The sequence below is a fragment of the Rhizopus delemar genome, genomic scaffold (assembly GCF_000149305.1).
Source record: "Rhizopus delemar RA 99-880 supercont3.12 genomic scaffold, whole genome shotgun sequence".
Taxonomy (NCBI): Eukaryota; Fungi; Mucoromycota; class Mucoromycetes; order Mucorales; family Rhizopodaceae; genus Rhizopus; species Rhizopus delemar.
In genome coordinates this window covers 29,502-55,899 of record NW_027137838.1, presented here as the reverse complement: position 1 = coordinate 55,899, position 26,398 = coordinate 29,502, and the positions used below count along the sequence as shown (strand labels likewise).

The following is a 26,398-nucleotide window of genomic DNA, read 5'->3' as shown; positions in this document are numbered from 1 at the left end:
CGCAGAATGTTATATATGTGTACATAGCACTTTTTGGGTAACCGCTGTATCAATTTCGGAAATTTATAGTTTCTTTTAACTTTTCATTTTTTTAGTAGCTAATCTATTCATCGCGTATCCAACAATTAGAAGACCTTTTCTTTTTTTTTGTTTTGTTTTTGTTTTTGTTTTTGGACAATGTCTAGATTAATTCCTACAGAGTAAATTGATTTAATTAGTAAATCATATCGAGTTGTTATGATTGTTGATTTCTGTAGTGTCCTTTGGTAGCAGATGTTGTTTGGTGGGCAGATATTGCAAATACTAAACATAGGGGCAATGAGACTCTTATAATCCCCTCTACACTTAGAGAATAGTTGATAGTGTTATGTGAACAGTTTATTAATCCTTACTGACTGATGATTTTCAGTTGTAGGTGCTATTTAGAGCTTTGTTGTACTATTACTTGAGGTATGCCTGCATTCAAATACAAAATATAGAAATTTTAGAATGACTTTAAATATCTTTCCCCTTTTTGAGCAGCCATAGAAAAAGATGTTATGTATTTTTGAAAAATATACATTTCATTTTGTCTATTAGAGACCAAGTTGGATGAAATGGCATTATCATATATATATATATATGTTCTACTTAAGCTTTGTGTCATTCAACGTCTCAGGATTATTCATGCATTTTTCAAAAGAAAGCAATCTTGTTTAATAGTCTAGAGATAATATTCCTATAAGCTTTTTGTGATTCTAGACAACTATTATTAGCTAAATCAATTACCGCTTCTTTATTGTGATTGTTATAAAAACCAGCTTTCTAACAGCGAAAAAGATCTTTTTATTCTAAAAATGATGTATTAGAACAAAAATGTACCTTAGAGAAACAAAAATCATTTTCATCTAAAGCGGTTCCAGGGCGCAGGGGCCCATATTGATCTTATGCACTAATCTATGTACAACAACTGCTTGATCTTGTTGTAGTGCAAGATATGTCAACAAGGCAGGTTGAATTGATCATTGATGCTGTCATTAGAACGGTCCAGCATTATGTGAAGTAGTACAAAAATGATGAGCAAAAGCGACTTGCTAGGAAGAAAATCCCCTGTCATAGATATAGCAAAAATCTGAGCAATTACCACGCACACTTTTTATGTAGCTTTTTACTAGGAAAATGTTGTTATGTTCTGATAAGGTAATTATCAAAATAGCAATAAAACCAAAGAATACTTTTTGAAACTGAACTTTATTTAGGACAATCTTAATTGTTCAAAAAAGAAATCATTACAAAGTCTACTATTTGTATTCTTCTATCAGTTGGCGGATAAATGAGTAGTTATGAGAGTAGATCCAACAATTGACATGTTTGATTGAAGAATGATCACTGGGTCGATTATGAAAATTTTTAATTCATTATTTTTATAGACCTTATTGTTCTTTAACTGATGCGGGAGATTTGTCCCGTCTTCATTGAGAGGAAAGATATATTTATATGAAAATGCCTCCAGTCAGATCAAAGCTGACTAGGTACCTGATCTATTATTATTTATTTACAGAAATGATGAATAGTAAAGATCATGACTTATTTATTATTCATGTTTACTTTATAGAATGAATCTAATAATGATGGTTTTATATAAAAAGAAGAAGAGTATATTTTATTTAATAAAGATTTAAATTATTATCTTTTATCAATTTTAATGTAATTCTTTTAGTTGTGATTATTCAATGTCCGTTATGATCAGACACTATTCTACAATAAATGCAACTATAGCTCTTTGATAACAAGGCACACAATGCTTTCCCGATTTTTTCGATAGTACATTGATTAGCCTCTCCTCCCTGCACGATCATCCAATTAATCATGCTTCTCTTATACCGAAAAAACTAGAGCCAGCTATTTTTTCCAGAACGTTCTAGATAAATGTGAGCAAACGAAGACTAAAAGTTTCGGGACAGAAAAGCGCTGAAAGCATTGTAATACAATACAGCAAACTTTGGCTGCCTTTGACTTTTCTCTATCTAACTACTTCAAATCCAGAAAAATACAAAAAACTATCCACAAAATCATCAAAAGCAGCATATAATCAGAAAAGCCAAAAACATATAAATAACGTCAATATTTCTTATACTTTACTTACTTTTGTTTTTACTTACTTTTGTTTTTACCTACCTTGTTTTTGCTTACTTCACCTCACTTTATTGATTATTTTAATAAATATCATTCAAAGTAAATCTCTTTTGTTTTTCTTTTATTTCTTTTTTTAACATCAAGAACAAGAAGTCCTTTGAAGCATATACACTTCATTGTAATCCCTTCTATTTTATCTTTTTACTTTATTTTGCTCACAACAGTTTGTTTTACTTGACAAGATCTGGTGGTCACTTATTACAAGCGAACTTATATTCAATCTATTACTATTTTGGGAATCAAACACTATTCAAAAACTTGGTTTCAAGTCAAAAATCCTTTATAACAAGCCTACTTTATACTACAAAAACCTTAAAAACTCCAATCTCACAGCATGTGCTGAATTTGATATGCACATCCGACATAATTTTTGGCAGGTCCAAAATAGGCACCCCCGCTGTCAGAATTAATTATAAACCCGTACATAGCATTAGAATTCCTTAACATTTTTTAGTTGAGAGTACAATAATTCGAGTTAATTCTTTTATTAAACTACATTCCTTATAATAGTATAAACACCAATAATCTTTTATTTAAATAGGCATCAGTCAATTATCAAGTATTATTCCCTCCATTAGACTGTCCGTCTATTATTATCTTTATTTAACGTGTCTCGTTCTTACTGATCAACTAAAAAATGTTAAGGAATTCTAATGCTATGTACGGGTTTATAATTAATTCTGACACTAAGGGAGATAGTTCAAATAAGAAAAGAAAAAAAGTGGCAAAGCTTCTGAAGTCGTAGGTTTGAATGAAAGATTGGGTACACGAAGTAGGGATTTTTTGAAGTTCATTTCTGGTGTGATGGGTATATTAGATGATCACAAAATGAATGTAAACTGTCTTGTTACAGATCATACCTTCATTTATAAAGCATCTGAGTTGTTTGTCAGTAGGAGTTATAATCCACTTATTCGCCTCCTTGCTCTTCTTTTTTTAACCCCACTGAATTGTTTTAGTCAAAGGTGAAAGCAGGTGTAAAAAGAGAACGCCTTTCATACACAAGTAACTTCAGTTCCAGAACCATTGAGTCTGCAAAGCTAGTAAATGTTGACAATTGTTGTGGCTGGATTAAACATTTTGCTTCTTTGATTGATAGATGTTTGGCAAGAGTAAAAAAAAGGTTATAATGATTTATCGATCTAATGATGATTCAAACATAACACTCCTTTGGTATTTCTGTTTAATTTTATTAGATTATGTTTATAGTTAGTGATTATCATCTAGTTTCTTCTGTCTAACTTTCTGCTTTAAACAAGTATGATTTCATTTGGTAGATGATTTTGTTAAAAAACCATCTGCCTGCGATAATCTATTACGCCATCATATGCTTTGTAAATTATGTTTCTGTGTGTATCCAAAGAGCACACTACAATACCCCGTTTCTGTTTTGTAAAAGGCGGGAAGACGTGAAGTGTCTAGATTCTTATCAACAAAGGAATAATTGTTTTTCCTTTTCCCTAAATGGAAATTTTTGATTAAACACAAAACAAGTATTAGGCTTTCATTTGCACTACTTTCCCTTTTTCTTGAAATGTACCTGATGATTTTCAGCAGGATAGCAAAAATTAAAGAAATTATGCCGACAAGACAAAAAGAAGGGGCCTTCTCTTTTTTGTGTTTACCTTTTAACATAAATTGGATGTAAATCATCTCTCTTCTATTTTAGTAAATCTAAAGTAATAAAACATATATTCATATATCATCAAGACAATAGAAATATAAATATGTATTATACTTGTATTGTTGAAGTTTTATAACTAAAACGAGAATGTAATACGAGCTTAGGAGGAACAAAATAGGTTCAAACATGGTTATCCGTTTTACGAGAGTAAAATAATATAATATACATATGAAATGTGTGAATAAATATGTCATTTTGAAAGTATAAAAACAAAAATTTCTTTGAAGTTCTTCATATGCCGTTATTTCAACCAAACTGATGAAGATATCATATCTTTACGCAATCTATTCTTTAACATTACCTACAAAAAAAAATATGTTTTCACCATTAAAAAATTGTTGCTGAAGAATAAAACTACTTTCAGCAATAGTCTGTATTCTGTTTATTAGCAAACCAAGAGAGACAAGGAATTTAAAAAAAATTATATTTAAAAGAAAACAGTAAAGATGATCACATATCCGATCATGTTTTATTGAATCAAAATTATGGACCTATAACCATATTCACAAAGCTTTTAGAACGTTATTCTATCCTATGCGTTTAAAGCCATTAGTTTCGAAATAAAATTTTCTCACTTGAGGATAATGAAAAGATAAAGCACTTGTTTTGGTATAGTATTTGTAAAAAAGAAAGTTGATCTCCGCAAAAGATTTTTTTTTTTGCTTTGAATTCAATAAGAGAACAATCCATCAAAATTAATTAAAACGTGTGGTAGTCTTGTTTTTAAAGAATTTGACATACAAAATATGTTTACTGTTCTCAAAAGTATTTATTTCCAATTTGTAGTATTCATTCTAGTGTTTATATTATGTGCTTTTATTTTTTGAGCACTTTATATTATTATTATTGCAAGAACAAAATGGGAGAGATCAGTTGTTCCAAAGAATAATAAATAATATTGATCATCACTTTTTGTTGGGGAGGGAAAACTTAATTTTTACAAGACATCTTCATTGGTAGCACCAAGTTAAACGGGGTTAAATAGCTCTATTGCATGATATCATTCTGTATTAAAATTTGCTCTGTCAGGTTATTTTTTTTTTGAATCCAAAAAAAAAAAGATTGGTTTTGAAATTTAAAAAATAGCCTGATTAATTTTTTAAGCAACCTTCTGTAAGGACAATTTTCATAAGCAATCTATACAAAGCTCCATCTGCCCTGAAGAAAATGATAAAAACGTTATTAAAAAAGGAAATGGACTGGGTTTTCATTTTAGCTGTTTTGTAATTTGAATGATTTTTTTTTTTTTTTTATAATTGACTTTTAATCTGACTTCGATGGAATAAATGAAACATGCAGGAACGCGCGAAAAAAGAAACCTTATCTTTTCAGAACTCAATTGGGAGATTTACAAGATATCTCTATCTTTCATGTCGTTCGTGTTTGAGATGACTTGCTCTTTTAAAGATAAGCTTTAGAAAATTTTGGCTCTGGCATATAGGTCATATTGCTTTGTTAATTTGTTTGTTTTTCTTACTTCTTTATCTGGTAAAACGATAAGGTTTCGTGTCATGTTTCCTTCTTTCAATTGAACCCTAATTCCTGTAGAAAATACTAAAAAAATTAAAGTTTGCATTAAATTAATAAAGAAAATTAGCTGATTTTTAGCTATAATTCACACAAAAAGTAAAAGCCATTGGATAACCCCACGCTTCGTGAAACATCTTTTAAGATCAAATGACTTTCTAGATGATCTTGTTGTTAATCTATTACCTTTTTGATCGTACCACAACTTCTCGTACCATTCTACGTGGGCTCATTTTTTTTTTCTTTACTAAAAGAAATATTTCATATAAATTCATTTTAAATAACAATTAATAAAAATAGACAAAGTTTTAATGTTAAACAAAATCCTCTTTTTAAATTATGAATCCTTTTTTTATAAATACACACTTCTTAATTATGTAACCACTAATAAAAAACATTTGCTTGTGCTACAAAACTATTTGGTCTTTATCAGAAAAAAAAAACAGGGTCATTAAGCCATAGCACGGTCATGGGGGGGAATACAGAAAAAGAAAAGGTTAATCATTTGATTCAGTTGGAGTAAAGTGAGAGATAACAATAAAAAAAAAAAAGACAACATTGCTATTTTTGTATGTTACATGTTACAAAAGTTATATAGCGTGAGATATAGATGACATCAACATTAGATGAGAGACTAAACTTTCAGATATCAATAGATAATGTACAATTCGTGCGGTTAAAAGATTAAAAACTGGTATGTATTTTCATAAATAAAGATTTTGCATACAAAATAGAATAAAAGCATATAATGAGCATAAAGGGACAATTGATGTTGATAAAAAGAAGAGAAAATAAAAAGTCCTGCCTTTTTGGTGAGATGTTGAAAAAAAAAATTATGTTTTGTTGATGAAATCTTGTCCTCTATAACCAGACAAAGATGATATTGAATTGTGTATGTGTTGCTATGTTATTAACTGTTCCATCCTTTTTTCTTCTTGTGGTTGCTTATATTAAAAGCTTATTGATAGGAGGACTTAGTTGGGGTTAGGCTTTTTAGGGCACATCCTATACAAATAATGTTAAGAACTAATCAATCGAAAATTCACAAATACTTACATAGAGTAGTGTCCCTTTTGACCACAGTGAATACAACGACCGTCTGACATGTTTAGTGAAGCTTAAAAATATAAAAAAAAGTGTATAAAAGTTTTAGCCTATAAAGAAGAAGAAAAAAGAAGGAAAGAAAGAAATTAAAGAGCTTAAATACTTTTCTAATTGTATGACAAAATGCATCTTCCGAATATAGACAATGAGTATTTTTGCTTACATGCCGATCTCTTCCGACACGTGGCTATAACGTAGTACAAACGTACCTTTTTTACAAGAAATTTTAATGCTTTTTTTTTTTTTTTCTTTCTTTCTCTATTTTTCAATTATAGTTTCACCCATTCAACTCATCCATCAAAGTTCACTTTTCATGTAATTTCCCTCTTCTTATAATTCAAAATCTTAATGTTAAATTGAAGCATTCACATCTCCGATACAATAACCAATTTATTATCCAATAAACCGGAGTTCCTTACCTAAAACGTGTTTCAATGTAACAATCAGGAAAGATAAAAATAATGAATTAAGTAAGCAGTAAAAGAAGAATAACAAATAGTATAAAAAACGATTGTTATTGTTTTTTTTCCCTCCACGTGTGAATTATTAAATTTAATTGTAAAAATAATTCAAGAAATAAGAAAGTAATTTTTTATAAAATCACTCAACTGATTGTTCATTGGTTCATTGTTTTAAAAAGTCCCCTGAGTCCCTTATAGAATGGTGAAACGTGATAATTAAAAAAAAATTTTTTTTTTAAAACATTAAAAAAATGTTTAGCTACAATAAGCAAAAAAAAAATCTCTGTTTTGTGTAAGGAATATATTAAGGAAACAAGACAATTGACGTTAGTAAAAAAAAAATTATTAAATGCAGAGCGAAAAATGAAAATATGTAGACCAAATTGGTCGGTTCTTTGACTTAAAATAGACTGTTCTCTCTCTCTCTCCTTTTTTTTTTTTTTTTTTTTTTTTGTTGCGCTATTTAATTTCTTTAAAATCCTAAACATCATTGCCACGCGAGATGTCAATTTTTTTTTTTTACTAAAAGGACTAATGCTGATTTAATTGGTAACAAAATATTACATACATCATTTTTCATTTCTCATTTAAAAGTATATATGAAGTAATATGCTAAAACAAGAACATTAAATTAAGAACGACTTGCTCCGTTCATAAAACACGAGCAAAATCTTTTACACGAAATTACACAACTTGAAGACTCCAAGTACGTTAAGAAAATAATTGTCTACTTTTTTTTAATCCTCTTAGAATTCAACTCAGTTCCAATAAAGAACACAAATATTTTTTTTACATGCTTCATATTTTATTTTCTCCTCTCTTTTGGAATGTTTGAAGGAAAAGCTATTATATGCTTTTACTCTAATGGGCTTGTCCAAGGACACTGCATAGACTCTATTAATAGCTCTTCTCCATACAGTCTGGCTGGTACACTATTACCTGATTACACTGATCCGAATCATAATGACTGTATGGAACCAGATAATTTTTATAAGATCCTTATTCACCATCACGAACAAAACATAAAAGATGTTCAGCTACTCTTACGTAGACCGAGGAACGACGATGCTGGCGGATTGTCAAGTCATGAGCATGAAGAAGATGTCAATGAAGGATATTCATTGTCATTTGAGACTGAAAAATTTTATGCTGGAGACCAAGCCAACCGTTTAAAGCAAAAATACTTTACTAATCAGTCCTCAATGCAAGATAATGACCTCGTTGTATGCGTCGGTGAAATAAAGTTTGTGCAGTCTTGAAAAGGATTTTGTCGCACATACCTTTCATTTTAAAAGAGCATGTTCAAATCTCAAGATCTACAAATTTACTAAATCAAGCAACAACAGGAAGAGAGTTGTTAAAATTGGGTTTTGGATGTATTTCCATGGTTTGAAGTAATCGTGATTAAGAGTGTATGTGCCATTAAATATGATCAAGTCAGAAAGAACTTTACACGATTTTATGAACTCTTATGTTAGAGGCGTCACACCAACAACTCTCACTCATCTATTCTGTGCTTCAAATCAAAGGCAGAATAGTACTCAGAGAGTCTTTTTCTTTTTTTTTTCTGTCTTAATGATCCTTAAGTATACACTGAAATCTCTCACTGTTTTGATGCGAATATAAGAAATGATCATATCCAATGATATGGTTTATCCAAATTTATGAGCAAACAAAAAAACCTAGATCAACATGTCGCTATCAAAAATCCAACATCGACACCAACGCGACTAATTATAAAAGAGAAAAAAATGTAATTGATAAATCCTGCCTGTAAATTTACTCATATCATCTCTTAAAATAAGTTCACAAAGAGTGGCTTGGTAAAGTGAATGCATAGTAGGAATCAATCTGATAGAGCGCAGAATACTCAATAGCAATGATAGTATGCATTTGAAGACAACATCAGACTCATTCATGGGATATTTTTGTCATATTTATATACCTTATTTGATTTATGGCCATTATTAAAATCAAATAACGATAAATACTTTCATATCTATGTACAAGAAAACCTAGTACTTTACGAATAATCTAGTTGCGAATAGGGCGACTCTTATTACCAAAGAAGAGATAAAATAAGCAAGCAGGCAATTCATTATGATTTCAAAATATCTTATGTTTTTGAAGGAATAGTACATAATGTAATTGCTTCTTTATGTATACTTTCTTTTTTTTATGCGAAATATTAAAGCATATGTGGTATAGGATGTGCACAATCCAAAAAAAAAAAAAAATCAAGCGCACATCTCTTAGATAATGTGTTAGACGAACTTTCTATTGAGTTTAATTCTCTAATATAAAACCCAGATGCTTCGAGTAAACTTAAATGGCTGCAATTAATTCAAAAGTAATAAGAAAAGAACAACAAACGTAAATAGTAATCCTGAGCTCATATACTTCCTTTGATTTCTCGGTACTATGGCATAGGTACTTTTCAAAAATATTATAATAAAAAAGAGATCACTTTCGCTCACTTAAGAAGAGCAAATGTTCTTTTCATCTTGAGGTATTGTCACTTGATGAACTGAATCCAAAGCCAGGATAGATGTATTCGATCGTTAAATTAGAGGGATTTTAGACGCACTACTTCTAGAAATTAACGCCGTTTTTTTTTATAAATTTTACAATGCAATCAATACATAAAAGCGAGAAAGCAGTGCAATATTTATTCCTGAAAGTAGTGTAAGAGCTGCTAATCTTGTAAACGTGAACATCCCATCAACTGGGAATCTGCTCACAACATAGCTCACCGTTTGGATAAAAGAGTCGTTATTATTGATGATGTGATGATTTTTATTTTTTGAATTTGGAATTTGTCGTATCCATATAATTTTATTCATCTAGAATCGAATTAAAAAGAGATTCTCCAAGACTTTGCTATAGCTTGTTTTGGAATCATCACATTAAAAAACCCTGTTTGTTTGCTTTGTGTACAGGAGACAAGGGGCGACTTTTTTTTGGTATCACTACTCTTTACATTAAAAATCTTCTGTAGCTCCATTTCTATAGCGATGATAGCCGAGTTTGTACTAGATCCGTTGGGCATATCACTAAGCCTTTTCTGATGGAAATAAAGGAAAACCCAAGCTATAAAGCAGACTCTGTATGAGTAGTGGATGATACATTTTTACTTGGCACTTCGATGAAAAGATTTATTATTGGATTTTTCACGTTTAGAAAACAATGTTTTACGATAAACAAAGCGAGAAGCGCTTCCTATTTCCTATCATGGCTTGTTAGAAGATCAGTAAAGCATGAAAATATGTCAAACTCATGCTATAGTGTGTGAGAACAGCTCTGTAAGCCTCGCTTTAAATAATTTTAAAGCTGCTCTTTATTGAAGATTATTTATTAAAATAAAAATATAAGTCACACGTCATGCTGAGTGGTATGCTTTTAATATAGACGATAGCATTGAAGTTTTTCAAAAATGATTGAAACAATTTGCTGTGGTAAAAATGGCGTTCCATAAAAAATGTAGCGCCAGTGTGCTCACCAGATGTATAGTAGAGTTTGTGAACAGATTTTCAACAATCGTGAATTATCTACAAATTCGAAACGACCTAAGTTCCTTAGGATGCTTTCAACATCTTTGTGCAAAACTGCTCTTTTTATAAAGCTTTGTTCACAAAAATAGTAAAAGAAAAAAAAAGAAAAAGAAAAAAAAGAAAAAAAAGAAAGAAAGCTTGCAGGAGTCAAAGGGCAAAGAGCAGGCGACATTATGATTGAAGAGCCTACTATAGAGTAGGTTGATTTAGAGGCGAGTAATGTCATCGAGAACAGCAAGTCAGCAGCAAAAGGTACAACTACTGGGCCTCTTGATATCATGGACATGGATGAAAGTCTCAGGGTAGTTATCTTGTAATGGGTTACTGTAATATTCATAAGTCTCATCCAAATATAAGAAAAATTGAGAGTAGAGGTTATAGAGTAATGTACTTACCTCCTTGTTAGCCAGAGCTCAACCCAATTGAGCTGTTTTAGGCTATAGTTAAAAGAAAGCCCAAATATCGTCGAATGAAAACTTATTGAGTCGAAGTGCTGATGCTTGTTCTCAAGTTTTTTATGGCTTCCCTTGTCAAATAATCCACTATTGCAATAAAACACCCATGCGAGCATGCTTTTAAAATCATACTATGATATTCTCATAACACTATATCTTCTTAGAATATAAATTTTGCGAAAATTGGTATGGTTAAAACAGTTTTATTGGGTTCAGCAAAGGATCTTTAATGAGGGTTTTTGTTCACCGGATATATCATCATTATACAGTGACATTACAAGATGACAATCCAACATTTTATGCTCATCAAATTTGTTCTTAACATATTTATCATTGAGATTTGATGAAAAAACATAAAGAACTTGACATATTCAGATGCTAATAACTTCTCGAGTCCTATCTACTATGTGTAACTACTATTCTACGTGAATCTAGAAAACAATTATCCTCTATTGCAAGCTACTACATGATGTAAGCTCATTGTAGGCACATAGCTATTATTCGGTTGTAGCTGTGTTTGAATATATCTATATAAATGGGATGGGAGTATCTCTTTAATATTTAAATCAATTTCTGGAGACTCTTTTTCTTTTTGTTCGGATATTTCACTCATGAAAACAAATTGGAAAATGAAAGGAAAGCAAAAGGATATTTTATTCTCTTCAAACCAAAAGAAGCCATCTAAGAGCGAAAACGGTAGGCTCTATATCTAATAATAGATCTAAATGTCGCTGACCACAAAATTGATATTATTATAGACTCGTTTGAACTATATGTAGAAGACAACCCAGACGACGACTACCAACCCGTTGTAACAGCTAGAAAAAGAAAAAATAAGTTGCATTGCCAAACTTGATGTAGGTAAACAGCTAGTCTAACATATGAAACCCCATCATAGGTAGGGAAAATACTCCACAGAGTGGATCACAAAAGAGACCCAAAGGCAAAGGAAAGGCTACAGATTCTGAAGTTACTACTACAAGTAGTACGAGTATTTCTATAACAGATGAACTTACCGTGTTCAATAAGATCACTCTTGAGGGTTATGATCTTGAATACAGCAGTGACGATTTTGATACACCTGCCATCAAAAGATCCTTTTTGGGTAAATCAACCAAGTCTGTCTCTCGTATCACCAAATCAAATTCTGCTGCTGTGGAGTCAAGCATAACTGCTTCTAAAGCAAGTCTAACTTTCCCCAAGCCTAGCAAATCTGTACCAACTGCCTTCAAGTCAGCTGCAACTTCTATCAAGACAAGTTTTTGTCCTATGCCTGTTGACGAGGCAAGCGACGTTAAAGAAGGCCCTAAGAAGATAAGCAAGCGTGCGATGACAATTAAAACGACTGTAAAGAATATTTGGAAACCAGTATATTTACAGCCATTGTATGATTTGGTTCACACTACCAATTTATTAGTTACACATACATTTGCCTTCACAGAGTACATATATTTATAAGAACTGGCAACAAATGAAAATTTTGCGTTGAACAGCTTCGTGACAAAAAATTTCTTTATTGAAGTTTTTCTGAGCCTTGTTCTTTCAAAGGGTGGAAATAGCGCAAGGCTGAAGGATACGACCAAAAATTATAGGCGGTTGATATCAAAATATAAAGAAGCTTACTTTGAAGACGCTGGTTATACTCCCCCCAACTTACCATATGCTCAGCAAATAGCCTTGTACGAGTGTACGAAGATCCAAACGGCCTACTATAATAACATCAAAGCTCATTTTGGAAACAGGCTGCGAAGTTTGATAAACAAGTTATTTAAAAAGAAGGAAAAGGCAGAGAGTCTCAGAGGAGAAATGCAAGCAAACAAGTCTAGTAGTAAAGTGATAAAAGAAACTATCCGAAAGAAGATTTATCGACCCTGTAATCAGGTGAAGCTTGCCATCTCCAAAAAAGAGATGCCTGAAGCTGGTCTTTTAGATGATCGGTCAAGAACGCAATTAAATGATTTTCTCTCAAGTTACCCAGAGGATTACACTTTTCAAAAGAACTCAATTTACTATGACATTATGGCCAGTCCAAAAAACCATTTCAAAGCCTTCTTCAGACTTGCTGAGCTGTCTGAAGCCGAACAGATGAAACAGGTTGCTCGTTTCCCGATACGTACCACCTTTATTCCTTGCTACATGACGTTGGATAGCAAAATAATCCATTACCATATTCTCAAGAGTAAAAAGAATCTAAAAACAGGGAGCAAGTTTGAGACATGGGGTGCCGTCGTAGACCTAAATAAAAAGGCGTTCAAGCATCAAGGATTTCAAAGGTATTTGCGGTTCCAAGGAACTCTCGAAACAGATGGAGTCGGTGTCTCCATAATAAAGCAAAACATTGATACAAGCAGAAAGTCGCCTAAAACCAACATTGAAAAGAAAGTGGATGGTAATCAAACAGAGCATATTGAAGGATTAGGTCAAGCCGATTTAAAGAGTACTGAAGGCAAGTGTGTCTTGATAGACCCTGGAAGGCGGGACTTGATGTACTGCATGAAAGAAACCAGCACTGTTGAAGAGAAACAGACACTTACATTTACGAAGAACAACCGCTCAAAATGTTCAAGGCACTTCAGATATTTAAGAAAGCGTACTCAACCTTTTGTGGTCCAGAAAGCCGAAGCAATCCTTTCCAGATCTGAATCCAACTCTGTAAACTTGAAGAAGTTTGTACAGTACATTAAAACAAGAGCATCAGTAAAAAACACTTTGTACGAATATTATGGAAATGGGACAACAAAGTCTAAAGAAACATATTTCCCTGAATCCGAATTTGACTTTTGAGTCGACCAAAAATGTAATTTGTATTATGGAAATCTGTTCATAGCAAGAATCCGTGGTTTTTTCCCTCAATCTGAGAATTACTCTACTGATAGCTCTGTAAAGTCTCAACTGTATGCCACTTACCTACAAATAATGTTATAACAAAAGCATATTTCAGAAAGATTAGATGATAGTGAGAAAAGCAAAGTTCTAGGACTGGCAAAAGAGATGTATAGACAATCACAGAAAAGCAATTACAAAAAGACTATCAGTACAGCATTAGAAAAGCTACAACTTTTACCTTTTCGAAAATTGAAGTTTTCAAGTAAACTCTTCTTTGACCAGAGTGATCAAAAATTGGTGCGTAGTTTAAGAGCAAAATTTGGTCAAGATGCTGTCTTAGTTTTTGGAGATTGGTCCGCCTCTAATGTCAAGTATCAAGAACAGACAAGAAGCAAGGGGTTAATCAGGATGTTAAAGAAGAACGGGTTTGTTGTCTACTTAATCAATGAATACAAAACATCTTCCCATTGCCCAATCTGTGAAAATGAGTTAGAAAAATTCAAAACCGTGCCAAACCCTCGCCCTTACCAACGAAAAAAGAAGCCAGTAGTGTTATGCAATGGTTTGCTGAGGTAATCCAAACAAAAAAAAAAAAAAAAAAAACTAGATTAATTTTTGATAACTAATGCAGTACTAGGTGTAAGAGCCTCTCGTGTCTTAAACAACAAACCACAGGAATAAAAAGAAGACTTTGGAATCGTGATCAAGCAGCTGTATTGAATTTTCTCAAGATCTTAAATAGTTTGAGAAAGATTGGCGAACGCCCTAGCCTTTTCACCAGAAAGTACCTTTTAGACTGATTATCTTTAAGTAGAACAAAAATATGAAAATCACAAAAAATTCTCCACCAAGGTTATCGCTTTGGTCATATAATACAGGTATTGTATTAAAACAAGTACAAAGCGACAACAATAAATGTACTAAACCAAATTTTCATTTAGGTTAGTGACATTTATTTTTCTGGAAATGACATTTGTTTTTTGCTAAACAAAGTTTATTTTCTTCAAACCGACAAAATTTACCAGCTCCACTGTATGATCATGAGTACCTCATTGAAACAAATGTTAAAAATAATGTCTGTGCAGTAACGGCTTAATTTTACTACACAACATAATTTTGATTAAATATGCTTAAGAGTTTTCAAGTGGCATAGCTTACTGTTTGATATTGTTAAATCAGTTACTCTCAAGCACAGCACATTCAGAAAGACAATTCAGTAGACAGTACTATGAGTTGTCTAATTTATTTGAACATATTCATTATTCGTTGTTAATGATGTGCCTGATACCATTTGACTCAGTACTAGAGATCATTTCTTAGCTTCATCTATCAAGGTTTACCCAAGTTACTTTTAGTAGCACATGTAGTACAGTATTTGCCAGAAATACGGCATATTTGTTGTACAATTATATTGAACTCTTCAACAATACCTGAAGAACGATACCTCAAGGCTTTGGCCATACCACCATAATCAAAACTTCTTTTCTACTTGTGCTACCCGTATACAAAACCAAGCATAGGTATGGCGTACTACATTGTTTCTTTTTCAATTGTTTATTTTTAGATGCTATTGTTAAAAGAAATAACAAATGATTTGATTACTTTCCTTCACTCTTGCAAAATAACAAAAGCAACGTGGGAATGTAAATTGCGATTTGCAGTATAATTATTTAAGCATTTCAAGTATCTGCTCATATTAACTCGAAGCTTAGTATAAAAATCTCCAAGATTTTTACACTTCTAACAGAGTGGACAGGAAAACTTTCTAGAAGATATAACAATTATACAATAAACAATTTTATAAAACAATACAATTAAACAATAGTTTTATTGAAAATAAAAATAACCCAATTGAGCACATAATACTAAGGTATTACATTGCCCGAGCCAGATCAAAGAGAGGATAAAAGAGTGCTAAAAACCTTTTTGATAGTCAAAAAGGAAAAAGAAGGGAGGAGGTAGAAAAGAGCTCTAGATCTTGTCTAGGAGAGGGTTGTGATAGCTGTAATGGGGAGCGAGCTCAAAAGACTTCAAGAAATTGAGGTCTATGAGCCCAGATTGGAGAAAGTAGTTAGTGACAGCGTTGTAAAGAGGAGCCCTGAGACGGCGGAAAGCAGAACCAAGTCGTTGGAGGAACACATGACGAGCATGTTTAGTTTTTCTCTCAATGGATTCATTGAGAAGCGTAGGATCACGAATGATGGAGGGGTTCAGAGGGTCAAAGTCGTCACGAATAGTGATTTTGTGTTTGTACAGCTGAAAATGGAACTCAGGTTCGAAACCGGTATGAATGAAGAATCTGGCCACATTTCGATCTGAATATTGAATATCCAGAATGCGGCGTGTGTTAATGTGCAACTCACGAAGGTTAGCACGGAGTTGATGGATGGAGAGGCAATCGTGGATGGGAACGTGAATAAACGTGAAGCTGGAAGGAGCAGAAGGAGAGGAAAACTGTCGAGCAATGGCAGCTAAACTGTGTTTGGGTTGGGGATTCGGAAGCTTAGAAACCTTGGTTGTGGGAGGAGCAGCATCATTGCTTGGGGAGCGTGGACGTTTGGATGGGGGGAGTAGAATCAGAAGGAGGACTGGAGTTTGCAGTTGGTGTGGGTTCAGAGGATACTTGCTTCCGCAAAGAAACGTTTTCCTGTTGCAACTGGTGTATCTTGGCATTAGCGATTGCGAGTTCATTTTGTAATCGTTGAATGATTTGAAGGTGGGTGGACATGATGAATTTTTTCCTTTTAAGGAAAAAATTATCAAAAGTGTTTGGGAAGCGAAAAAGAGTCCCTAAATCCTAATACAGTGTTTCGCGTTTGAAAATACAAAAACTAGGAGGAAAAAATAAAAAATCTTGAAGTCCAATGAAATGTTTGTTAGTCAGTAAAATTTATAGTTGAACAGTAAAAATTTATGGATGACCAGTAAAATGTTTATATCATAAAAACAAATGTTATAAAGACAATATAAAATAAGTGCACTTTTTGATGAATGCTAGGGCTTTGCTGAACAACGTTGAGGCTCATTCCAAAGTGCCCAAGCAAATATACTAGTTGATATTCGAAAAAAAGGTAGAATACGCACATATATACTGATAGGGTATATGAAGTGTCAGTCTCAGTCATCAAGACATAAACAACATAAGAATAAAAGTGCTTACCTCCGAAAAGTAAAGCAATCATCGATTGCAGCCTAGTTCTGCTTCCTTTTCAGAAGAGAACGACAAGAATTTTGTTTACAGTGTAGAATTGACTGTTGTTTAGAAAGGCTTAATGAAGCCGGGAGTATAGCCATATCCATAAATGAAAGAGCAAATATTGACGGAAGAAGAGCAAATAGCGAAAGAAGAAGACCAGGTAGCGAAAGAAGAGGACCAGAGAGCGAGACAATAAGTTTTTTTTTTTTTTTCTTTTTACGCATATTGTTTTTAAATTAAAAGGAAAAAAAAACGATGAATAAACAAAGCAAGTCTTCCTTTCACTCTTTTTAAATGTCTTTTTTTCTTGGAACACGACGCGTACCCCTGTTTTATCATTTTTTATCTTATCAAGTCAATTATGATGCAAAAATTGATTTTTCTTTTAAATTTGCTTGAAGCAACTTATCCAAAAAGAGGATAAGGTATAAATGTAACTCTCTCATTAAAATTCAAAACTACCTCTGCCTCTTCCATATGATTAGCAAAGAAGCAAAGAGATGCCTTTTTTTTAGCTTTCTAGAAGGAACCTGAAATAAGATTTACCTTATCAGGGTTTGAATATTTATCACACTTCTTTTTTTTATGTTTGATGTTGGACAACAAAAAAAGCTTTATGTAGTGTACTTCATATCTCTTTCTACTCTTTAATATTGTCTTAGTATTCTTCTTTCTCAACTCTTTCTCAGCTTCAAAGTTAACATCGTTGATACTGTTGGCACAAGATGAAGTTTTAGATTTTACTTGTATAGATAAATCATGCTTTATTTTCCCAAAGAAAAACAAAACAAAGTAAAATGATAAAGACTAGTAAACTTCGGCTATATCACAATTGGTATGATGGATCAAAAGGCTATTGTAAAAGAGGATGGCAAGATATCTCTAATCAGCTCTCCCTTAGTCTCTTGTAACGATATATCGCCATTTGTATTCATTAAAAAATCGTGACTATACAGGAGAAGGAGCGTGTTAAACATCTTAAGGTCATAACTGAAGTCGTAAAAAAAAGTCTGAAAAATGCAACGCTTATATACGTTTACCTCTTCTCAATAAACTAGTTTAAACACTTTGAAATCAACAACTATTAGTCAGAATGAGTAGCCTTTGTTGATGGCTTCATTGACTTTGTCTTATCTCCTTAAATCATGTCAACCTTTTAGACGTTTGAATCTGTCTTTGGGTAATTACTCTCCGCCGTCAAAAGCTCGATTTTGATAAGTCAATATTAAGACCTATTACTATGAGACCTGACAGGTGAGTACTTTAGGTTTTTAACAAGTATTCTCATTTTTTGAAGTGATAGGGTTCATCAATACTTGTAAAAAAATTCGAAAAGGAAATTGCTTTATAAAATTTTGTCGGAGGTAAAAAAAAATCATGAGTCTCATTGAGTCCTCCGCACATACATACTGCGTGTTATCATAGTATTGTATTTTCTCTCTTTGAATATTTTGAAATGTGGATGCGCTCCAGGTTTGTGGCCTGCATGAGACTTACGAACTCAGATCTCAAACATGACTCCACGTCGTTTTGTTTAGATGAACCAAGGTATCATTTTCAAATACCAATTGTTTATTTGAGCACGACACCAGTTATCCCACGTTTATTTATTCGATTATAGACCGTATCTGGCTCTCCTTTCGATGATCAGTGTATGTATGCTACAGCTAGCTGTTTTTTATCAAGAGAAAGGTATCTTTCAAACTGAGTAATCTTGTAAACTTTATTTAATATGAAATATCATCAATGGAAATGGTACAATGGTTTGATAGAAACAATGAAAATAATATAAATAATATGAGTCATAGAACGATAAAAAATAACTATTATTAAGGATATGCAAGCTCAGTTCATATCATCTTTCCTTCTTTTTTGACCAGTTTTTTTGATGCAATAGAATGATAGGGGGAGATAGACCTTATTTTCAACTTCAAAAGATATGTTTTCATCGATTTCAACAGGAACAGCAGAGATTAACGTCAAGTTTTGCTCCATCAGTAATCTAATGCTATAAATCTGTTTCAAGATTGGGACCAAATAAGTTATTACTTCAGAAGGTCGAGTTGAAAAGTAAATGGGCTTTACACGACTAAGCCGACAAACGTATCCGCATGGAGAATCCATTGTGACAAGGGTAAACTTTGAGTCTAAGAAAAGGGTGTTAATATATGTCTTTGATTGATTATCAAATCATGAATTTTATATTTTACTCATGATTATGACACCAGAGACGGCGAGGTCATTCACAAGCGAGGGTGCGAAGTTACACAAACTGATAAACATGTCTTTGAGTACCTTTGGCAATTTGATCAAACGATCCAGCATTTCTTTTGTGGTATTAACACCATCGGAACGGCCACACCCCATGCACCCCAATTCAGCGGAAATACTCTTAAAGCTCATATCAATCTTGCGGCCACAGAGTTTCCTTGCCATTGGGTCTACGCTCGCAATCGTCCTGCTCTGGTTGCGACTGTCTGACGATGCTGAACTTGACTTTTCCCCGCTATATTTGATATTATGTTATAAGTAAAGTCAAATCAAAATGAGGCTAAATGTTTTACCTTCTAGAGATGATGGTCGAGTGATCGAATACTGTATCAAGGAGAATCCAAATTTTTCTGATGACATCGCTTTCGCTTTGATCTGTCGATGGGATATAATTGCACATGAATAGCTTGATGGTGCTAAGAATAGTAGACTGAGCCCATTCTTTGACTGAATCGTTTACTGGATGTAGTCGAACTGTGCTAAGTTTACAATACAAGGTATCCAAGTCGAGAGAGGTGTATTTAAGTAAAGTTTGCAGATATTCTTTCAGCTCTAAAGGTAGCGGTGGGAACTTTTTTAGCTGGTATGATTTGATCTCAATTAACTCTTCTTCAGTGAAGTATTCATCCCAGCATTTATCTCCACTGTCAAATATGAGTGAGTGGCAAGGACTAAAAAAATCAATCAGTCATTAAAATAGTGACAATAAAACCTAAAAAAGGCTCACTGCTCGAAGTTGCATGTTAGGGCGAAACGTTCCATTTGTCTCTCTACAAATGTCTCTGTTTTAAGCTTCCACATCTTTTCTTCATTCATACTACTGTATAGTTTTCTTATTTTGACTTTATCCACATCATCAAGCTTCGTTTGTTTACTATCAATTGATGATGAAGCGGTGGTTAAGGATGTGATAGAGGATGTGGTTGAGGATGTGAATGAGGATGTCGTTGGCTGGTGATTTGTCATAGTGACCAAATCGTTGGCTCCGAGTAATAAATTATTTTCTATACCCAATGCTTTATCTTGAATGTAGCAGAAAATTTTCTCGAAATTAATTTTACTTCCTGACTAGAGAAGAAAATAATTAACGCAAGGCAGCGATAATTTGATTTAAAAAGAATAAATTTACAAACGCTGTGTCAGTTAATTGCAAAGTGGTAATGATTCTTTTGATCCAATCAGCCTTGTAAACGAAAAATGACACGTTATTGTAACTGCTCACTATAAAATGAGTCATTTGCTGAGCAATTGCGTTGACGGAAACTGCTTTGCCTGCTGACTGCAAAGCAAGTACTGCGGACATGATTTCTATAGTAGAGTTAGAATCGATAGTTAGACAATAGAAGATACTTACCATCTTTAAAACGTGGATCTACATCGATTTTGGAGGTAGACATATTGAAGATATTTTGCCTGATATTTTGTTTCCAAAGAGATAGCATAAAATCTGCATTCCCTTATATTAGCCCCAAAAATGACGAAAGCAAAAATTAAAATTAATTTTAAGAATTGCTTGATCTTTGAGTTTCCATTCTTCTAGATCTATCACGAGAATCTATATCGTCTCTAATAGCTTTAAGTCTCTTACTGATATCTGTCAAGAATTCATAGTTGTTGATTGCATTAATACTTCTTTTTAAATGGCGTAAAGAGTCTAATTCCCACTTTATATCTCGCTTTAGAATAGATGTAGCATTGATGTTCGAGTCATTCTCGGCAGTAGGAGCCAGAAGCTCGTTTTCAGGGATAGATGATGCAACTAATTCAGAAAGTAATGTCTCCATTCTGGATTCATTTTCAACTTGGATACTGGCGTGTCTCTTCAGTAAAAACATATGTTTACATGCTCTTGAATTAAACTTGAAATAACAGCAAGAACAAGAAGCAATATTTCCAACTTCATTAATTTGAACAGTATACATAATGTCTTCTTGCCTAAAGGATTTAATATCATACGTTGTTTCGCTTTCTTTTGTAATCATCTCTTTCATCCTATCGTCTGGAATAGCAGCAGCAATCATTTCTCTTTTCCTTCTATTTCTTGTTTCTGGTCCCATTCTCCCTACTTCGGAACTGACTCTTGCTTCTTCAAGTTTCATATCATTTTCAACTTCATTTACTAATATAAATATAAGACGATCCAAACGTCTGTTCTTAACTCTTTTGAGATACACTGACTTTAGCTAATTATGCCAGCTTTCAATGTAGTTGTTTGTGCACATATTTTGATGTTCTTCGATAACATAAGCTGCAGACCACCTTTTATATCCATCCAAAGCAAGCCATTTATCTTCAAAGTATTCAACAAATTGAGGCTGCTGTGCAGTCCATTTTTCTCTAAACATCCTTACTTTTTCTACTACAATTGCACAAGAAGTTTCATACATAATCGACTGTAAGTCGCTCATGATGTTGCCACGTACTACTTTTGCATTGCTGTGTTCGGGACAATTCTTGACTTTTGTTGCTAAATTTCTACTCCAAAATTGAGCAACATGGAACAAGCACAATTGAATTCTGCAATTTTCACCAAAAGTAGCTCGAATTGCATCAGATTCAGGAATACTGCAATCAATGGTAATCTGTTCTGGACTCATTGCACAGTTGTCCTTTAAAAATCGCAGCCAGTTCAACACTGGAGCTACGGATTGATTGTTGGTGATCACGTATCCAACAGGAACTCCTTTTCCAGTATCAGGATATCTTACTACTAAGCTATACAAAACCTCACTGCTTCTTGAAGATATACCAAAAGTTGAATCTAGAGAGAAACTTTTTGATACTCCCATAATACACATTTGCCATGGAGAAATAATCCCATAATAGAATGTGTTTCCCATGGAATAAGAAAGAACTTTATAGCTGATTGCAGCAAGCTTTTCTTCCCAAACTTTGAGGGATTCAAATTCGTTTTCTTTGAACTTGAACATGTCCTTTGCAACAGACAACCAGATGTTGTAAACGTCGTCGTAATGAAACAATTTGTCTCGCTCTTCAGCACCTTCATCTATTTCTTGAAGCAAACAAGATCTAATTCCTCTTCTTGAAAACCCATATTGCAAAAAAAGCCTTTATTTTCCTTCTAAGGGCGTCTGAAAGTGACATGAACTTTAAATCCGCGTAAGATCTAGGAACATGGTTGTGCGTGTTTTTTCGATCAAAAATGACAAACTCAGGGTCTGAACGGTAGCAAGTTACCATGATATACGCAGGACATCCAGTCTTTTTGGATTCTTTTTGAATAGGTCGATGGTTTCCACTTGCTTTAAATACATAGACATTTGGTCCACGATGGCAAGCATATTTCTTACTCCATAAGATTATTTTGTTACGACCAACTGAGGAAGATTCAGTAGCATTGGAGCTCACAATTTCTTTAATTTTTAAATCCTTTATTTGTCCAGTGTGCACAGGTAGAATCTTCTAATTTTTTGAATTCAACCTCCCAAATAGCTTTGTCAACTTTCATTGTTTTGAAATCGGAAACATTTGCTGAATAAAATTGAGTTGATGAAGTAGACATGTTAATAAAGTTTTTCTTAAATGAAAGTGATGGATAAAAAACGCGAAAAAAAAAAAACGAAGTAATTTACAACTTATAAATTGATTTTTTGGAGGGAGGGGCTAATGTGACTTAATTTTAATTTTTGCTTTCGTCATTTTTGGGGCTAATATAAAGAAATGCTTCATTTTTTTCTTGCGATATCATTTTGGCAAAAGGTGTAAATAAAATCTCACTAACTCACTGAATGTTGTTCGTGGGTCTAAACCCTGTTATTAAAAAATGTTTCTTATGATGACCAGCTAAAAATGCGGCATCCGAATAAAACCCTCATACACAAAAAAAAAAAACTCGCTGAATGTCAAAAAGTATACTGATCATCCATAAATTTTTACCGTTCAATTATAAATATTACTGTTTATTGATGAAATAGCGATACTACTGAATAAATTAGGGCTAGAGAATATGTATATTGTGATGGACAACGCTGCAATTCACAAGACGCCTGATGTCTTCCGAGCAATCCATGAGCATGGTCACACTCCCCTCTTCTTGCCCCCTTATTCTCCAATGCTGAATCCTATTGAGAAATGCTGGGCAAAAATTAAGCAAGAAGTACGCAAGATGCCTTTAGCAAAGAGCGAAATTATAGCTGACCGTATTGAGGAAGCAGCAAAAAAAATTACAAAAGAAAATTGTAGAGGATGGGTCCGACATTCCCAGAAGTTTTTCGCAGTGTTTGAACATGGTAAACTTGTAAATATTTTACTATTAATAAACTTGGTATTTCATTACACATAAGCATTATAAATATTGTAAGCGTTTTTTTTTTTTGATTCATGATCAGAGGTATTTGGATTAATTTATAAAAAATGGAATGGCAATGAAAAATTTGATTGAGCTAAAAAAAATGATTGGTCAGTAAAAAGTTTGAACGCGCTAAGAAACTCTTGATTGGTCAATAAAATGTTTGATTTCTATTTTAGAAAATCTTGATTTTTAAACGCAAGACCTAACCTAGTATCCTCTCATACTTTTCCTTTCTCCTCTTCCCTTCTCTGTCTTTTTTCCTTTTTGCCTATTGTCGTATTTACCCCATTAAATACTTATTATTCGTATGAGATTACTCAAATCTTATATAAAAAATAACAAGTACTGAATACATAATATTATATATTACATATTCTCTAAGACTCATTTACAATATTAACCATATACAATATTTATATTATTCAAGTTCAATACTAAAATTGACCTTGAACTCACTTCGGTCCCTGAATAATTTTATTTCCTATATAAAGGCGTAGTTTGATTAAATGGGTTCTCTCTCTCGTCTTGAAATCTAATAAAGAGGTTACATAGAGACTCATTCACTAGTTTTCAAGTACTATCTCCTTTTAATTCTTAAATTTTTATCTGCAAATATCTCACCTATCAAAAGGTTTTTAGCTCTCTACACATTTTTCGATCTAGCCCGGGCAATTCAATCACAAAAGTGATTATGTGCTCACGTGGGTTTTAATTATTTTATTTTATATAAATAAAAATCACTTTAATGGTATCAAGTAATTTCCCTAAAGGGTCTAGAGGAGTTTATAAGAAAAATCTGCTACATAACTCAACGTAGATTATGACTAAGAACGAGAATAAGCTGTGTATTAGACAACTCTGTATTTTTCTTTCCTTAACACGAAAGATGGTGGCTATACAATGCAAATGGATATGTATTTTTTAAGGATAGTATGCTTCTGAAGGATTTGTTCCATTTGGTAATCCATATCGGCTTGTAGATTTATAACTGACAATGAAAAAAATAGCTCAGCTATTGGAAAGTAGATTCCTTTTTTAAAAAGGAGTAACTTTTTTTCCCCTTTTTTTGAAGTTATAAATGTCAAAAGTAAACATTCAAGTTTTTACTGATTTTGATGGCACTCTTTCAGTGGATGGTATGCTCTTTACTAAAGTTTCTACTGTTTATCGCTTATTGACTGGAATTTTTGTAGATACTGGAATTCTATTGATTGATGACCACCGATCCCTTGGAACAGAACGCAGAAAAGCTTTAGACCATGCCATTTTGAATGGAACAAAAACATACAGGTTTAGATCAAGAAACAACCTTTTTGTTGCTATGTTAATCAATACAGAAAATAGAGATGCACTTCAAGAAATGTGGAACAATGTACATATTAGCTGGGAAGAAGCCTGGCGTGATCACTTAGACCGTATGGAAATATTTGATATGCAAGCAAACAGTAATATTCTTACCTTTCATACCGGATAGACTGTAAAATTGACCCTGGTTTCCCTTCATTTAATGACTATTGCTTGGAAAATAATTTTCCTGTTACTGTTTTGAGCAGGTAAGTAAAACATTTACCCTAAAGCAACAAATCGCTAATGATTTGATTTTAGTGGATTATATCCTTTATTGGAGAAAATAATGTTTAATTTTCTTGGTGAAAAGTCTAAAAATATAAAAATAATATGCAACAATGCTGTAATTAAGGACAGAACATGGAAAATTATTTGGAGAGATGATAGGTAGACATAAATTAAATCATTAGATCCCAAAAACTAAAAAAAAAGAATCATTTAGTGTTTATGGAAATGACAAATCTAAAAGTGGGTATTTTTTTTTTTTAAAAAAAAAAAAAAAAAAAAAAAAAAAAAAAAAAAAAAAAAAAAAAAAAAAAACTTTCATATAAAGATTCTAATTAAAAAATTACAAAAGCACTTATTGAAGCACGAGAAGCAGCACCAAAAAACACCATCTTCATTTTTTGTGGTGATGGAGTATCAGACATCTCAGCTGCCAGACATGCTGATGTTTTGTTTGCTCGAAAGGGACGTGACTTAGAAATCTATTGTGAAAGAGAGAACATTCCTTTTATCCCTTTTGATACATTTGAAGAAATAGAACAAGTAACTAGAAATCTAGTTGAAGGAAAATCCATAGTGGAAAGATCAGAAACTGGCTTTTGTAAGATTATTGATGTTTAATTAGAAAGCTTTTTTTATAGCCTTAAAGCTCTAAAGCTATTTTAAATAAAATAAAATAAAAAAAAATCACCTGCAGATGTATTTGTACTGCACCAAATATAACATAATCAATAAGCTGATACCAACCTTACTAATACACCATTTCATCTTTTATCTCATTTATTTATTTATAGATACAAATATGCTTAGTTTACTTTTCTAATTGAATCTATTGCATGAAAAAGCACAATGATTCAAATTTACAGAATGTTGATTTTATCAGCTTATAGCTGCAGAATGATTTGTTGTCGTACCTAAACGTATACCAGTTGATTCCACATTGACTTCCAATGTAATACATGCTCTCTGAGTCACGATTTATTTTCCTTTTTTATAATAATAAACTTGTTTTTCCCTTTCTTCCCCATTGATGTATTCATCATTCATAACTCGATATGAAAACAGTATTAATAAGCTACATGTAAAATATATCCAATAGATAGGCTACAGGTTAATTCGAATAATCTTCATTAAGGATAAGATGCTGCGTAATTGCACAATTAAATTATATCAAATCCAGGGTCTAAACTACAGTCAATCATATACGAGCATTGTATGAATAAATGCTTATGATGACAAATATAACAATGGAAGAACATGTAAT

At 32.7% G+C, this 26,398-nt stretch overlaps 8 protein-coding genes across 8 annotated transcripts; 4 read left to right on the top strand and 4 right to left on the bottom strand.

The window, feature by feature from the left end:
• Positions 1 to 7,778: 7,778 nt before the first annotated feature.
• On the top strand, positions 7,779 to 8,210 carry RO3G_13310 (uncharacterized protein; the record flags this gene model as incomplete). Its single annotated transcript, XM_067667894.1, has 1 exon — positions 7,779 to 8,210. One exon carries the CDS (start codon positions 7,779 to 7,781, stop codon positions 8,208 to 8,210), a length of 432 nt encoding a protein of 143 aa, XP_067523995.1.
• A 2,236-nt stretch (positions 8,211 to 10,446) lies between these two features.
• Positions 10,447 to 11,073, bottom strand: RO3G_13309 (uncharacterized protein; the record flags this gene model as incomplete). The annotated part of the gene is made up of 2 exons (XM_067667893.1): positions 10,447 to 10,573; positions 10,898 to 11,073. 2 exons carry the CDS (start codon positions 11,071 to 11,073, stop codon positions 10,447 to 10,449), a joined length of 303 nt encoding a protein of 100 aa, XP_067523994.1.
• A 513-nt stretch (positions 11,074 to 11,586) lies between these two features.
• On the top strand, positions 11,587 to 13,741 carry RO3G_13308 (uncharacterized protein; the record flags this gene model as incomplete). The annotated part of the gene is made up of 4 exons (XM_067667892.1): positions 11,587 to 11,653; positions 11,716 to 11,768; positions 11,876 to 12,399; positions 12,550 to 13,741. The coding sequence occupies 4 exons, from the start codon at positions 11,587 to 11,589 to the stop codon at positions 13,739 to 13,741; spliced, it is 1,836 nt and encodes a 611-aa protein (XP_067523993.1).
• Positions 13,742 to 15,754: 2,013 nt separating this feature from the next.
• On the bottom strand, positions 15,755 to 16,474 carry RO3G_13307 (uncharacterized protein; the record flags this gene model as incomplete). The annotated part of the gene is made up of 1 exon (XM_067667891.1): positions 15,755 to 16,474. One exon carries the CDS (start codon positions 16,472 to 16,474, stop codon positions 15,755 to 15,757), a length of 720 nt encoding a protein of 239 aa, XP_067523992.1.
• Positions 16,475 to 18,981: 2,507 nt separating this feature from the next.
• Positions 18,982 to 20,647, bottom strand: RO3G_13306 (uncharacterized protein; the record flags this gene model as incomplete). Its single annotated transcript, XM_067667890.1, has 7 exons — positions 18,982 to 18,987; positions 19,029 to 19,126; positions 19,190 to 19,485; positions 19,544 to 19,921; positions 19,978 to 20,318; positions 20,380 to 20,558; positions 20,605 to 20,647. The coding sequence occupies 7 exons, from the start codon at positions 20,645 to 20,647 to the stop codon at positions 18,982 to 18,984; spliced, it is 1,341 nt and encodes a 446-aa protein (XP_067523991.1).
• Positions 20,648 to 21,433: 786 nt separating this feature from the next.
• RO3G_13305 (uncharacterized protein) lies at positions 21,434 to 22,180 on the bottom strand (the record flags this gene model as incomplete). The annotated part of the gene is made up of 1 exon (XM_067667889.1): positions 21,434 to 22,180. One exon carries the CDS (start codon positions 22,178 to 22,180, stop codon positions 21,434 to 21,436), a length of 747 nt encoding a protein of 248 aa, XP_067523990.1.
• A 1,037-nt stretch (positions 22,181 to 23,217) lies between these two features.
• Positions 23,218 to 23,652, top strand: RO3G_13304 (uncharacterized protein; the record flags this gene model as incomplete). The annotated part of the gene is made up of 2 exons (XM_067667888.1): positions 23,218 to 23,500; positions 23,600 to 23,652. The coding sequence occupies 2 exons, from the start codon at positions 23,218 to 23,220 to the stop codon at positions 23,650 to 23,652; spliced, it is 336 nt and encodes a 111-aa protein (XP_067523989.1).
• A 988-nt stretch (positions 23,653 to 24,640) lies between these two features.
• RO3G_13303 (uncharacterized protein) lies at positions 24,641 to 25,789 on the top strand (the record flags this gene model as incomplete). The annotated part of the gene is made up of 5 exons (XM_067667887.1): positions 24,641 to 25,007; positions 25,037 to 25,115; positions 25,262 to 25,296; positions 25,487 to 25,735; positions 25,776 to 25,789. 5 exons carry the CDS (start codon positions 24,641 to 24,643, stop codon positions 25,787 to 25,789), a joined length of 744 nt encoding a protein of 247 aa, XP_067523988.1.
• Positions 25,790 to 26,398: the final 609 nt, after the last annotated feature.